Genomic DNA, 15,833 nt, shown 5'->3' on the forward strand with positions numbered 1-15,833 from the left:
AGTCATACGCTAGCACCTAAAAAGAAATAGATGAGCAATGTCCTGACATGACCACTAACCTTGCCTTGCAGCCTTGATGTTGACGGGCTGAAACCCACCATTGAGTGCCGAGGAGTCTATGATATCTGACTCAAAGTCCCGATGGTTCTTCCGGTACACAAACAGTGCCACGATAAATGAAATGGCCAGGCATACAATCACAGCTATCACAATACCAACATAGAGAGCCACATCATCAGTGTTAGGAGCAGCTGAAGGGGTGGAAGGGTAGAGAATGAAATATTAACCTAAATTGCTGATACAAATATACATAAATATCTATCTGCAGATATTGCAAGTTTTAGTTACTAAAGTCTTTTTGTTTCTCATGCTATTTCATATATCATATGTCAGTGAAATCTAATATGCTACTTTGGCTATGTCACATTCCCAGAAATTAAAGCATGACTGCCCTATAAACCAGGAAACACTTGTGAAATTCATCCAAAATTAACATCAGTGCCTTGGCACTTAAAGTTATAAGTTCACCAGTCCCATTGTCATCCTCCAAAGAAGTAAACCACTAAAAGAAGTATAGAAGTATAATGCTTTCATTAAAACTTTCTTGCTCCAGCTGCTATCACAAACAGTAGACTGCTACTTCAGATACATGTATAGTTCTGCCTCTCAAGCAAACATCTATCCCTAATGGACAGTGGATTCCATTGTTTCACCTCAATAATGGTGGTAGTGCAGACACATGCATGGGGGATCTCTAAGTCCGAGATGTGAACTTGGTATGAGATTTTTATAGCACACATTAAAAGTAATGCATATGTAACAATAACATGGATAGCTTGACAGATAATAGTTTGCTGTCACAGAAACATATGGACTATTCAGTCTGTCCATCCATAGCAAATAATCACTTCTACAATCCCTACCTTCCCTCTGTGCTTGTCCCATGCTTTCAAGATTTTAAAATGCACTTCTATTCTCCACCACCTCTGCTAGGATGCCATTCCACGCATCCACCATCCTTTCTATAAAGAAGTATTTGCTTAGATAACTCCTGAGTCTATCTCCTTACACCTTCATCATATGCCCCCTTGTTCTAGAGCATCCTTCAATTGAAAGAGACTCACCTTCTGTGCATTTATTCCATGGAGGTATTTAAATGCCTCTATCATATCTCCCTTCTCCCACATTTCTGTCAAAAAATATATATTAAGATCTTTAAATGTGTCCCCATATGCCTTATGATGAAGACCACAGACTGTCTTTGTAACTGCCCCTATGGACAAAATCCATCATGTTTATATCTGTTTGACGGTGTAGTCTCTAAAACTCTACACAGTACTCCAAATGAGGTCCCACTTGAATCATGCCTCTTTTTCCTGCTGGCTATTTCTCACTATGTGCACCTAACCACCCTTCTTGTTTTCTACCTTTTCTACCTGTTTGACCACCTTAAGAACATCAGATACAATCATCTTTGGGCCCCAATCTTCTTTCATGCATAGACTACTTCAACCCATATACTATACTGCTTCCTTGTTTTTTTTGCATCCTAAATGCATGACCCCACATTTATTTTTTTTAGCATTAAGTGTGTCTATGTGTATATGTGTGTGGGGGAAGTTATCAATCTCTGGTAAAAGGGGATCTTTACCACACTTTGATATACCATGGGATTCAGCAACCTGTGGTATCTCGTTCCTGCAGATTATTAAAATCTGTGCTAATAGAATAATGTTGCTTACAAGCCATCTTGCAAGCAACGTTATTCTATGTGCCTGGGAGCAAAGAGCTGCAAAACCATGGCTCAATGCTCCCAGGTCCGATGTGAAACAGACTGCAGGGCTTCTTAAAATACCCCTGATTCCAGTGCCCCCTAATGCAGCTGCCCCATTGATTCCAGCCCCCCCCCCCAAGGCATCCACAGTCACACTTCCTCCTGATCAAAGCCACCAGAAAGCTCCCTTCTACCTCCAAACCTTCCCCATTACCTGGTGGCTGCAGGCCAAGAATGATCCCCTTTCACTCCTTCCTAGCTGGCACCACACCCAAAATGGCACCCCTAGTAGGGCCGCTGGAATTGGAGGTGTTTTAAATAGCTCCATAGCCATTTCCTCATTGCACCCAGGAGCATCAGGCTTTTGTGGTTTTGTGGCCCAATTCTCTCAGGCAGTAAAATAACCCCAGCTACAATCTGGGGTTATTTTACCATGATATTTGGGCCATAACATGACTTGTGTTAAGGCATTTGCATAGTAATGAGCAGCAACACATTGATTTGCATGTTTTGAATCTCATTACTATGTAATCTGCAGCACATAAATTAAATCAAGATGCATTATGGCCCTTTAAATCAAGTTAAGGGGCAAATAATACAACTTAATAACTTTCCCCCTAAATCTTAGCTGCCAAATTCTAGACCATTCTTCAAGTTTTGTTAGATTCCTTTTCATGTTATCCATACCTTCCAGAGTGTCTACCCTACTGCAGATTTTGGTACCATCTGCAAAGAAGTAAATCTTATCTAACCCCAATTAGGTTTTGTATACCAATTGATCCTGAAAATCAGCAATATCACCCACAAAAATGTTAAAAAGAATCGGCCAAAGGACCAATCCCTGCGGCATATCACTGGCAACACCTTTATCCTCAGGTTAAACACCATTTATCAATACCCTTTGTTGCTTCCCACGTAATCAGTTTCTAACCCAGTCAATCACTGTGGGGCCCATACCAAGGAGGTTCAATTTATTTATATGTCACCTGAAATACAAGTACACCACATCCAGTGCTCTCCCTCAATCCATCTCTGGGATTTAGTATATAAGGCAGCCCAAGTAGTGATGAACAGCCCAAATAATAATAACCATTTAGTAATTTATAAGCTGATAAAAGAAATACCAACAAGGCAGCTATGGTAACATGCGATAACCATACACATTTGAAGATAACTATACAATTTTAGAATTTGTTGGGTTTTTCTTTTTGGATACTTTCTGCCCTCGATTTTTCCAGTCTAGATTGCCTGCCTGTGCCCTCCCACTCAGCAGCCTGAATGTCATAACTTTCTGCAAAGTGCATTTCTATTCAGAACCATCTACTTTGGCGGGCTCTGAGAAGAGACCAGAAGAACAATACTGAGCTCACTGAAGATATAAACATTGTTTTAAGGCACCCTAATTCTTGCCAGGCCACAGAACTGAACTCAAATTATTCCTGCCCATGGGAGTGTGTTTTGGACAAGGAGAAAGGAAATGACTGCAGACGGGTCTATGAGTACTCCATTCTTCTCTACTGAAAGATGATGGGAAATGCATAGTACATCATAACCCTGGTTTGATATTTTTGCCTACATCTCGTGATACAATTTGTGTTCTTTGCTTTTCCAAAATGGAAATATTTAATCTTCTAGCTGTGTTGATAACAGCAAAGGGGGGGGGGGGGGAGGGCTCTGCTAACTCCAGGACGGTAGGCATTGCATTCTTCAACTGCTTGCACTGTGTTTGCCAGGAACAGCCCCTGTAAATGTTTATCTCTTGTTTGAAAGGACAAAACCAAAGACGATGGGAAAAAAAAACTATGATGTGCATGCATCACCAGTGATTCTATATTTGGTCATTTCTCCTCTCCTCCCATACCTCCATACTCACTTCCAGGGTTGGTACATTAGTCACACCTTCTGTCTTTCATTCATTCTCCCCCCCCCCCCTTTCCCTAGAAGTTGCTGCCCTGGCTTACTTCCTAGTCTGCCTTATGGTTAAGCCAGCCCTGCTCATCCATTTTTATGCCCTTAACTAAGAGGAGCAGCACCTACATAGCAACATACATAGTAGTTGATGGCGGATAAAGACCTGTACGGTCCATCCAGTGTGCCCAACAAGATAAACTCATAGTATAAGGTATGATGTGCTACTTCATATATATACATGATCGTGATTTGTCCTTGCCATTTTCAGGGCATAGACAATTAGAAGTCTGCCCAGCATTGTCCTTGTTCTCCAACTTCTGAAGTTGTCATTGAAGACCCAGTTCAGCCCATCCAAATCTGTCCAGCTACGACCAGGGCTCAGGCTGTAGAAGTCTGCCCAGCACTGGCTTTGCTTCCCAATTACTGGTATTGCCATATAATCACTGCTAAACTTGTTTTGGATCCATGCCTTCTAAACTGCATTCCTTTGTGCTTTCCCACTCAATTTTGAATTCTGTTACCGTTTTCATCTCACCCTCTCCCCTGGGCGGGCATTCCAGGTATCTGCCACCCTCTCCATAAAATGGTATTTCTTGGCATCTTTCCTTTTGTTTCATATCCTGTATCTTTCTTTTTTAAGGTGTCACTAATACCTCTACAAACATGTTCAACTATGTATATAGGATCCTATTTAAGTAGTTTATTCAACCAGTGGGGCCAGCCCAACCATTAGGCATAACTAGAAGGTCACCTAGGGCCAGTGGCGTAGGAAGGGGGGGGCGGGAGGGGCGGTCCGCCCTGGGTGCATGCGCTCGGGGGGTGCCGGCCCCGCTGGTTCCCTGCTCCCTCTGCCCCGGAACAGGTTACTTCCTGTTCCGGGGCAGAGAGAGCAGGGAACCAGCGGGGCTGACGCAGCTCCGAGTGACGTGCACTCGGGGCGGATCGGCCCTCCCGCAGGTAAGAATGTGGTCCGGGTGGGGGGGGGTCGCAGTCCAGAGGGGGGGTGTGCCGCAGAGGGGGGGGGGATCGTGCCGTGCTGCTCCCGGGGGGGGGTGCACAGCGGCGACCCGCCCCGGGTGCCATTAGCCCTCGCTACGGCACTGCCTAGGGCAGCCGCTTTTTGGGGGCAGCATAGAACCTTTGTAGTCAAAGTAAAACAGGTCCTGACAGCAACACAAAGAGCCATAACCACATACTTTAACATGCATTTGTGCAGGCTGTTTGTGTGATGATGATGATTGTTGCATTTAATTATCAAAATCCTGAGTGGGGCTGCACACTAGGAACTTGAAAGTTAATTGGGGGTGAATGTAAGGTTGAAGGTTCACCTGGGGTGCCCACTACCCTTCTATTGGCTCTATCAGCCAATGTAATACTTTTGAAAAATAAGAATGATTTTATTTAAGGAAACTGTGTATATTTTTGTGTTTTTCCTTCATTCAGAACCTATTAACTTTATTACTGTCTGATAAACATGGTCTAAGTCTCTTTCCCTTCTTCTAGCCCATTACTGCTTTTCTTCAGTTCTTAAAGTTAATATCTGCCAATCTAGAGATGGCTTTCAGGTCACAATCCCAGAAATATGACCTGAGGCAAGAAAACCTTGCACCGATCGAGGTGAAATCCAAGAGATAAAATCCCATGTTCTTAATCATAAAATAAAAGAGAACAAGGCATGACTTTGAGAAAACAGAAGTGGACGTGTGTAAATATTATTCCCTGGAGCATCCGCAGGGAAGAAGGAACAAGGGTTCTGCGCACTGTCGACCCCTTAATTTTAAAGGCCTATGCAGGTGGGCTGAGAAGCAAAACGTGAGCAGGGAATAACATAAATGTATTACCTGAGAACATAAAATCAAAAGGTCAAAACTTACAAGGAAATCCGTATTCTTTCGAGGTTTTCTGTTCAGTTGAAATAGAATAAATCAAACCTTAAGAAAAAGAAAGAAACAATAAAATGGGAACCAAACACAAATGAATGAGAACATAAATAGAGTCATGGTAGAAGGAAAATAAATGTTAATAAAGAACAAAAAAGAAAACTAATTCCTCCCCCCATGTTAAGTGTTCCAGTCTTGATTCAGCATGGAATCCTCATGTTTACATTTGGGTTCTCTCCTCAACTGCCTACAAACTAATAACTAGGCAGACTGAATTTCAGAGGCCAAATAGGTCTCGAGCCACTAACTCTGGAGTGCTTAAAATCTTTCTTTTACTGAGCATAAACTGTAATGGTTCCCTTTTATTTCAGTCATCAAGGATGATTAGCATATGGAAAGTCTTCTCACTCCCTGCCATATGCTTTGATTTCCCTGGATGTTTTATGAGGGGCTTTAACCATTTTAAAATTTAATTTAATTATTATGGGTTGCTGTGGGGATCTAATGGAATGAAAGGAGATCTGTCATCCTGTGGTCAAAGGTTAAATACTCAGTGCTCAGGCCAACTCTTAAGGGAATCACCCTTGACAGAATTCCCCATTGTTTTGTTACCCCCCCCCCCTTATTTTTGCTGTCTTTAATCAGAATCGAGTAAAAACTCCCCCCTCCCCCCACCACTGCTACAAACCCCAAAGAACCAGAAACAGTACAAATTTGGCCTGAAATCATTGCAACGTTCATGCATCTTAAGCTTACAAACTCATTTAAAACAAACCTATGCTAGGCTGCTAATGACCATGCCATTTCTTAAGGAAGAGATGTGTTGTGTGGTTAAAGATTGGGACTGGCACTCAGGAATCCAGGCAAATCTCTTAGGCCCCAGCTTTACCATTAACCATGGTTTGGCCAAAGGAAAGTGATCCTACCTTTACAGTTTACCCAGCTGTGCTTGGGTAATAGTCCAATTGGCTTGCTGTACCCAAAATCTTTTGCAGCAAATAGTGGAAAATACTTATTGTGAAAACAGATATTCAGGATACAATAAAAAAATATATATTTAAGTTCTTAAACCATCTCATCACTCTTATCTATAATCAGAGTTGCCAACACCGTGGTTTTCCCGCGGAATTGGACAGCTTTTATAAGTGAGAGCACTTTTTAACTGTCATGGGTTGTGACTTTTTGGGTTGTTTCTGGCTCTGTCTCCTATTGATCAAATTTTGTGCTGGAATGAGGCTTGGTGCCTCTCAAGCCTCATTCTGGCTCCAAATTTGACCAACAGGAGGGTGAGGTGGGTGATGAGGTCACAGCCCTGTGAGAGACGGTAAGCAGTAACCACATGGGATTGGAGGAGGAGGAAAAGCAAGCAACTGCAAAGCAGTGACCACTGGGGACCCCCTCCACCGCTCCTCGCTCATCTTGGGCTATTCTGGGTGCAGATTGGGCAGGAAGATTTTTTTAAATCTGGCAACCTTGTATGCTGTTACCAGATCACAGTGACAGGTACGTAAAGAGTTGTTAAATGAGCCAGATGAATCGCTAGCTCCAGTGCAAAAGTTCTGATTCAGGCTCACTCTCGGTAGGCCTGACATACTAAGGTGGCAATTCTATAAACTGGCGCCAAGATGTAGGTGCCTAATGCCATCTGCTTAACGCCAATTCGATAATGGCATCTAAGTGCCAAGATTCCCTTAGACAGTAGAATACTAGAGTAAGCAAACACTGGTGTGCTGAAAGTTAGATGCCAACAGTGTTACCAAAGTCACTGTTATTGCCTAAGGGGCCCTTTTACTAAGGCATGCCGAAAAATGGCCTGCGCTGGTGTAGGCTCATATATTGGACGCGCACAGGTCCATTTTTCAGCGTGCCTGCCAAAAAAGGCTTTTTTTTTTGCTAAAAATGGACATGCGACAAATAAAAATCAGTGCACGTCCGTTTTGGGCCTGAGACCTTACCGCCATCCATTGACTAAGCGGTAAGGTCTTATGAGTTAACCGGGCGGTAATCGTCTGCGCACGTACACTGGCGATTTCCGCCCGGTTAGTGCCATGCGGTAGAAAATAGAAATTATTTTCTGCCACGCGTTTTGGGCATGTGTCCAAATTAGAATTACCACCCGGGGCATGCGGTTGACGGGCGCTAGTTCTAATTTGACATGCGTTGTACACGTGTAGGAGCATATGCGTCTTAATGAAAGGGCCCTTTATTGTGCCCTGAAGGGTGTGTAATTTCTAGTATCTCTAAGTTATGCAGATGACATTTCAGTTATCATACCAGTAATCTCCACTTTAGCACGAGTTACCCAAGAATTAGCTGTTGGCTGAGCAAATTTAAATTTAAACTTAATACCAATAAAACTACTTTTATCCTATTTGATAATACCCCTGCTCCTAATTTGGATCATATTTTTATTAACTAACCCCCCTGTTTACTAAAGCTTAGCTCGAGTTATCTGCAGCAGATTTAAAAAGGATTTTAAAAAGGCCTGGCAAATCTCTAAAAAGAAAAGTCTATAAGCCAGTATTAATTAATTATATTATATTTGAATCCCACCTTTGCCCAAAGTGGGTAACAAGAAAAACATAACCAATAGTAAAAATAATAATAACCAATACATTCATTCAACTAACTAAAAAACAGTCATTATAGAAGACGTTTAAATTGTTGAACATTATCACAAGATCTCAAATGTCCTGGCAGAGTGTTCCACAATGATGGACCGGCAATCAAAAATGCTCGCATCTTCGTTTTCACATAATGATAACATGTTGCAGAAGGCAGAGAAAATTTTTGAGATGTCTCTATCTTAACGCTCATCTAGGTCTATGCATCTTGACAATATTACCAAAATATACAGGAACAATTCCATATATATGCCGATGAATCAGTACCAGCACCTTAAACAAAACTCTATACATTACAGGAAGCCCATGTAATTTTTTTTTAACACTGGAGTAATATGTTCTGATTTTGGTACTCCAGTAATTAACCTGCAGCTGCATTCCGGATGACCTGCAAAGCCTAGAGCTGGGAAGATGGCATGCCCAAAAACAAAGAATTGCAGTAATCGATTTTTATTAGCACCAGGCTCTGCAAGATCGTTCGGAAATCATAACCTGAAATAAAACAAAAGATGTAGAAATTACGTGATCTACCTGTTTTTGCATTGTCAAGTTATTATCCAAAAAAATCTCCAAGACTATAGATAAATGGCTTTACAACAATCTTTTTACCCTCATATTCAAAAATTGTCGACAAGCAGAATAAAATCTGTTTTGTTGTTTTGGAATCTTGCCAGGTATTTGGACCTGGATTGGCCACTGTTGGAAATAGGATACTGGGCTTGATGGACCTTCAGTCTGTTCCAGTGTAACAACATTTATGTTCTTATGTTCTTTTTGGCACCCCAATGGTGCACGATGAGAGCCTTTTCTTTGACAGCATCTGAGCACACAGATTTGATTATAGAATAGTAGGGTAACCCAGTGTAACCAGGGTCTCACACCCTGCTAGCTCAGCTCTGCTTCAAACTTAGAGTCCAACTCGGGCCCACAAGCAAATTTCCTTCCACAGTGTCACTGGGGACCATATGAAGACTGAACTCGTGGTTCCAATTCACCTGCAATCAAGTTGGGGAGTGGGTCAATGGTCCGGAAAAGAGGTCTGTGGTGTTGGGAGTTTACTGGGTTCTTTATAGTGCCACTTCTCTCAGTCTGGGAGCACCCACTGTCACTCTCTTACCAATAATCATGCAGCACTCCAGTCATTTTTTAGAAGGTAACAGAACTTTACTGGAACTTCTGCAATCAGAACTTCAGAACTTGTTATATATATGACTTCATTCCACCACCAGTTGTGATGAATGTATCCACTCTTCTCTCTTTGGAGGTTTAAGTTGTGTACATATTTACAGAGACCCCCCCCCCCCCTCGTCCTTTAACCACCCTGTTTTGTCAACAATAACATCAAGGCTGATTCTCTTACACCTGATTCCAATCCGTTTCTTTCAGGCACAGACCCTTTAGGCTGTCCTTCTTCTAGCAGTTCACCTCTCAGGGCTACAACTTCCCTGGTCCTGCTCCCAGGCTGGATTCCCCTCATCCACCTGAAGCTCTGTCTCCTTTTCAGTTGCCACTTATAGGTCAGCAACTATTCTATTATTCAGCCTGAATTTATTTCCTTCACTCCAGGATCCCCCAATACTCCCACGGTCCTGGCTGGGGGTATAGGCAACCAAAGACCTCTTTATCTCTGAATCTTCTGTGCCAACACCTCCCATGGGTAGGCCTCTCTCAACTTCACACTCCAGCCCTCTGGCAGACACCACCCCTCCCCAGGACCTCTGGAAAAATCCATCATTGTAGGATCTAGTAATACACATATCATGGGGTATTACACCAGCATTGGCGTGCCTAACATTTACATGCTTTACAACAGGGTCTATAACTGTGGGTGCCTTAATGTGGCAATGTTGCATATAACTTACAGTATTCTGGAAGTCATGTGCGTTAACTGGCAGCTCTGCCCACTGCATGTATGCCCTATATCACTTATGCATGGCTTAACATGGCTTAGGAGACCTTTTAATAAAGGGTTGCTGTGCAGCAACCCGGAACAATCGCCATTGCAACACAGATGCCTGCAGGTTCTACCCCCAGCATGCACCATTTCTGGCGCTAGCAGAAATATTGACAAAATATTTCCACAGGGGGTTACCTAGTGGTAATCTGCCTGGTTATCGCCAGGTTAGCATGGGAGCCCTTACTGCCATCTCAATGGGTGGCGGTAAGTGCTACCCCCAATATGGCCATGCGGCAAGTGCAAACTTACTGCATGGCCATTTCTTTTTTCCACCTTTTTCATTCATTCAAGTATTTATATACCGCTTAGACCTAAGCAGTTTACAGTTTCATTTTTACAAGTACTTGGTCTGTCCCTAGTGGGCTCACAGTCTAAGTAGTACATTGTACTACTTTCCTATCTGGGGCAACCAAAGGCGTAGCCAGACTTCGGCGGGAGGGGGGTTCAACGTGCAGGACGTCAGACTCACAGAAACAGAACGAAGCCTTGCGCCGGAAGAAGAGGACCTTGGCTGGCGGGGGTTGGGGTCCCCCGCCAGCAAAGGTAGGTGACGGCGATGGCAGGATGGTGGTGGGAGGGGGGTTGAAAGGGTCGTCGGCAGGGGGGTCCAGGGCCAAATCTATGGGGGCCCAAACCCCCGTGGCCCCACGTAGATACACCACTGGGGGCAACAGAGGGTTAAGTGACTTGCCCAGAGTCACATGAAGCTGCAGAGGGAATTGAATCTGGTTCCTCAGGATCTCAACCCACAGCCGACCATCAGGCAGCAGCTGAAACTGAACCCAGTTCCCCAAGTCCGCAACCTGCTACACTAACCATTACCCACTGCGGTAAAAGGGGACCCTGCACATGGCAAAAACTCACGCTGCCGCTAGCTAGCACAGGGACCCTTTTACCGCAGCTTATTAAATGGGGCCCTTAGTCACTTTGCTGCCACTTACATGGGAAAGTGTACAATTACTGATAAAAGTGCTGATATTCTGTACATTTACTGTTATAGAATTGCCCTTTCAAGGTATAATCCCTCGAGCCATGAATTTTCAGCAGTGCTACAGGGATAATGCCAATGAGTGCCAATGGCTAGCCTGATTAATATAGTTGAATCAAAATCATATATAAACAGGATACACTTTATGAAATTACTATGGGAGGACAAAGACCGCAGAAACCAGACAATATCAAAAAATGGGAGGTTTTTAATGACCAGTGAAAGAGAAATGAACCAACTATGAAAAGACACTAACAATCATTCTAAACAGTTTCTGAGGTCTTTTAATTTCCATATCAAGGGGACCTTTTATCAAACTGCAGTAAAAGGTGGCCTTAGCACGCTCTTATGCGGGTCATTCCTGTGTGCTAAGGCTACTTTGACCGCAGAGGTAAAATGGCTGATTTTTTCTATTTTCTGTATTAACGGCCACGCTCTAATTCTCCCGTTAGTGCATGGCCATTAGTGTGTAGGCCCCTACGTCCACCAATTTGTAGGCTGTAAGGGCTCATGTGCTAACCAGTTAGAGTGTGGCAACGTAGCTGCACTAACCAATTAACACAGAGCACGCCCAGTCTCTGCCCCCCAGACCCACCCCAGTGCTAAAAAATAAATTTTATTTTTTAGCGTGTGGGTAGTGCACTGCGATCCCAAAATTACCATGAGACACCTAAGCATGCCCCACGGTAAGGCATGTTTAGCTGTGGTAAGCATGTATTAGTGCTTACTGCAGCTTAGTAAAAGGACCCCTAATTTTATAAATTGTATCCTGTTTGCATATGATTTTGATTCAGCTATATAGGTCAGGTCCAAAAGGGTATGTTGGGCCAGATTCAGTAAATGGTGCTCAAAAATCGGCACTGAATGCAGTTCAATATAGAATAAGCATTGAGTGCTGATTTCCGCTCCCAAATTTGGGTGCCACAACTTACGGCTGCTGAAACCAGATGTAATTCCCACTGCCCAATTTAGGAGCACATATCTGGTCTTCTATAACACTGTGCAGTGGCAGCCCTACCATTAGGCCAACTGAGGAGGGGGCCTTAGGCGGCACTCTCCATGAAGCAGCATCTTCCCCCTTACCTCCTTCTCAACCCTCTTCCCGTGTTTACTTTCTTTTTTCTTTTCCAAAATGCGGCAACGATTACGATAGGCTGCCCAGCGACTGGCACTGGTCTCTTTTCCCTACTGTGGCCCATCTCTTGACTTAACGTCCTGTTTTCTCAGAGGTGGGAAACGGTAAAGTGAAGAGGCCGTGGGAATCATTGCTGCTGCCATCTTTTGGAAAATTAAAAAAAAAAAAAAAGAAGATAAATGCTGGAAAGAGGGTTGAGGAGGGAAGTGGGGTGGCATCTCATCCCTGCCTCAGGTAGCAGATTGCCTTGGGCTGCCCCTGACTGTGCGCGAATTTTAGGAATCCTCCTGACTTGCCCATGCTCCTCCTATGGCTGCACCCCCTTTTGGGGTGCACACTTTGGGGCCCTTTTACTAATGTGCGCTGAACAATGGGCTGCGCTAGTGTAGGTGTGTGTTTTGGATGTGCACAGATCCATTTTTCAGCGCGTCTGTAAAAAAGGCTTTTTAAAACTTTTTGCCAAAAATGGACGTGCAGCAAAATAAAAATTGGTGCGCATCCATTTTGGGTCTGAGACCTTACCACCAGCCATTGACTTAGCAGTAAGGTCTCACGGGTTAACTGTGCGGTAATCGTCTACACATGTAGAATGATGATTGCCGCCCAGTTTCTACTGCGCGCCAGAAAATAAAATTTTTTTTCCAGCACATGTAGTGGACATGCATCAAAAATGAAATTACTGCAAGGACCACACGGCAGCCAGGCAGTAACTCCAAACTGACGCGCGTTGGGCACGTGTAGGCACCTACGCGGCTTAGTAAAAGGGCCCCTTGATACATTAAGAAGGGAATTCGGTAAATGTCACCCAGAGTTAGGTGATAGAATGATGCACACTAAGCAAGAATTCTATAAAGTCAGTTCTGTAATTATTTTGTAGAGTTTTCCAGTTGATAGCCTTGACTGATGCCCGGTTGCCACAGTCTGGAAATGTAAAAGTAGAACCTGCGAATCTCTGGTTTTTGGATCAGTTTTGAAAAACCTATGTGGGAGACCTGCTGCAACGAACCTTCAAGGTAAGTCTTTACCACTACGGAAAACAAAAATGTACCCATGACAAGAAGTCAACTACCTTAGCTTCAGGAAGAGGCTACAAACCTTTGTCTTCCCAAAGACTGCTTCATAACAATCCAATGACTTCTACCTCCTAGTAACATCTATTATCCTTTCCTAAAATGCTGTTGATCTCATGCATTACACCAATGGTCTCTGATTGTTCTCGTACCACACACTAGCATTATCGACTTTTGTCTCACCTAGAATGTAAACCACACTGAACTCTGGAAAGGGGATATCAGTGGTATACAAGAATTAATTTGATTTGATTTGATGTATGGAACTGTGGATGGAGTAGCCTAGTGGTTTGATGTATGGAGTGGAGGAGTAGCCTAGTGGTTAGTGCAGTGGACTTTGATCATGGGGAACTGAGCTAAATTCCCAGTACAACTCCTTGTGACTCTGGGCAAGTCACTTAACCCTCCATTACCCCTGGTACAAAATAAATACCTGAATATATGTAAACCGCTTTGAATGTAGTTGCAAAAGCCTCAGAAAGGCGGTACATCAAGTCCCATTTCCCTTTCCCTATTTGAGATTCTACATGGAATGTTGCTACTATTTGAGATTCTGCATGGAATGTTGAGGTTCTGTTGCTACTATTGGAGATTCTACATGAAATGTTGCTATTCCACTAGCAACACTCCAAGTAGAAGCCTGCCCTTGCAGATCAGCAACGCGGCCGCGCAGGCTTCTGTTTCTGTGAGTCTGACGACGTCAGACTCACAGAAACAGAAGCCTGCGCGGCCGCGTTGCTGATCCGCAAGGGCAGGCTTCTACAGGGAATGTTGTTAGTGGAGGAGTAGCCTAGTGGTTAGTGCAGTGGACTTTGATCCTGAGGAACTGAGCTCAATTCCCACTGCAGCTCCTTGTGACTCTGGGCAAGTCACTTAACCCTCCATTGCCCCTGGTACAAAGTAAGTACCTGAATATATGTAAACCGCTTTGAATGTAGTTGCAAAAACCTCAGAAAGGAAGTATATCAAGTCCCATTTCCCTTCCCTTTCCCCTTTATAGAATACTAGCTTAGAACACAATTTTGTGCCTAACTTTGGACCTGAACACTTATGCCACCCAAAGTTTTATGTAGATGTTCATGCCCAACTACTGTCAGTTAGGCACATAAATTCAAGTATTCTAAAACCACACGCGCCTAAATCCTAGGAATGCCCCTAACCTGCCCATGCCTCTTCCAGAATTGTGCGCATGTTATAGAATGGGGGGAAAGATCCACATGTAACTACTGTCTGCCAATTAGTGCTTGCTAGTGCCAATAATTGATTATCACCTATTTGGCCCATTAGTTTACACGCATACCTGTGATCTGTGACCAAAAGTGCACATCCAGCTTTGGGCAATCTATACAGGATCCGGTGGTAAAGGCTTGATTTTCGCATTCTGCCATTTGATGAATCGGGGTACTGGTGATATAACCCAGGAGACACAGGGTGCATGCATGGCTCAGGTTCCATAAAGTTTCAGCAAATTAAGAAGAGTAAATGTCCCCCAAGCTATTTCTGCCAGGCTCAAACCAATTAGAATGGTTTTCCTTCAGGATCCAGTTTTAATGCAGAATACTAAGCAGGCTAGTGATGACTTAGACAGGCTTTATAACCCTACTGTGTGGCCAGTCAAGAGGATCATGCTAATTAAGGCCCTCAAAGTGTTATAGAAGGAATAGGCCTATGAATGCATACCTTGGATTTGCATATGGCCAGTCAGATTGCACTCTCTCAATTTCACCAACCAGTGGGAAAATGTAGGATATAAATGCTTCAACCCTTTTCACCAACCAGTGGGAAAATGTGGGATATAAATGCTTTAAATAAATTTAAATAAATAAATTCTGTAAAACATATTTTTTAAACTTTATATTTATTCAGAATTTATAACGACAAAGGTTAGCATAACCAATCTTGTTCCGTGAGAATAATAAGTAATTACAAAGAGAGAGAGAGAGAGAGAGAGAGAGAGAGAGAGAAAGAGAAAAATGCATTTTCTTTCAAATTTAAATCAAGCAAATACTCCTTTGGCCCCATATAATTTGGGAGGGCAGATTAATGAATATCAAGGGAGTTATAAAGGAAAGTGTATATTACTTTAACACTCAAATGGCAAATCTTACTCAAATATTAGCCAACATGATTTCCATGAGGACTACAGGTGGAAGTAACTGGAATTAAAGACTTTTTAGCATCCATAAAGCTCCTCAGCTGATCAGGGACATAAAAAACATAACTATTCCCCAAGTATTTAACAAGACATTTACAAGAATATCTAAGGAAAAATGAAGCACCAAGACAATGAGTCTCAGGGCGCAGAGCTCCCGCGCTAACTGGGCAGTGATTACTGCCAGATACACACCAGCACTACAAAAATAAAAATATTTTTGTAGCGTCAGATATGACGGCACGCTGGGGGTGTGAACTAGCGCCGCTTTGTAAAAAGCCCCCCTAATTTCTTTATTTTTACATTTATCTCTATCTATATAATCTATATAAAAGACAAAAC

The 15,833-nt window shown here is 43.1% G+C and overlaps 1 protein-coding gene across 1 annotated transcript in view; it reads right to left on the reverse strand.

Moving 5' to 3' along the window:
- The window catches only part of UNC5C (unc-5 netrin receptor C), a 644,470-nt gene that overhangs the window by 71,372 nt on the left and 557,265 nt on the right, over positions 1-15,833 (reverse strand). The window contains exons 8-9 of the mRNA XM_030190711.1: positions 5,560-5,616; positions 60-251 (exon numbers count right to left, since the gene is read on the reverse strand). Of these exons, the coding sequence (XP_030046571.1) occupies positions 60-251; positions 5,560-5,616 (249 nt within the window). The remainder of the gene's footprint in view (positions 1-59; positions 252-5,559; positions 5,617-15,833) is intronic.

Source organism: Microcaecilia unicolor, chromosome 2 (assembly GCF_901765095.1).
Source record: "Microcaecilia unicolor chromosome 2, aMicUni1.1, whole genome shotgun sequence".
Lineage (NCBI taxonomy): Eukaryota > Metazoa > Chordata > Amphibia > Gymnophiona > Siphonopidae > Microcaecilia > Microcaecilia unicolor.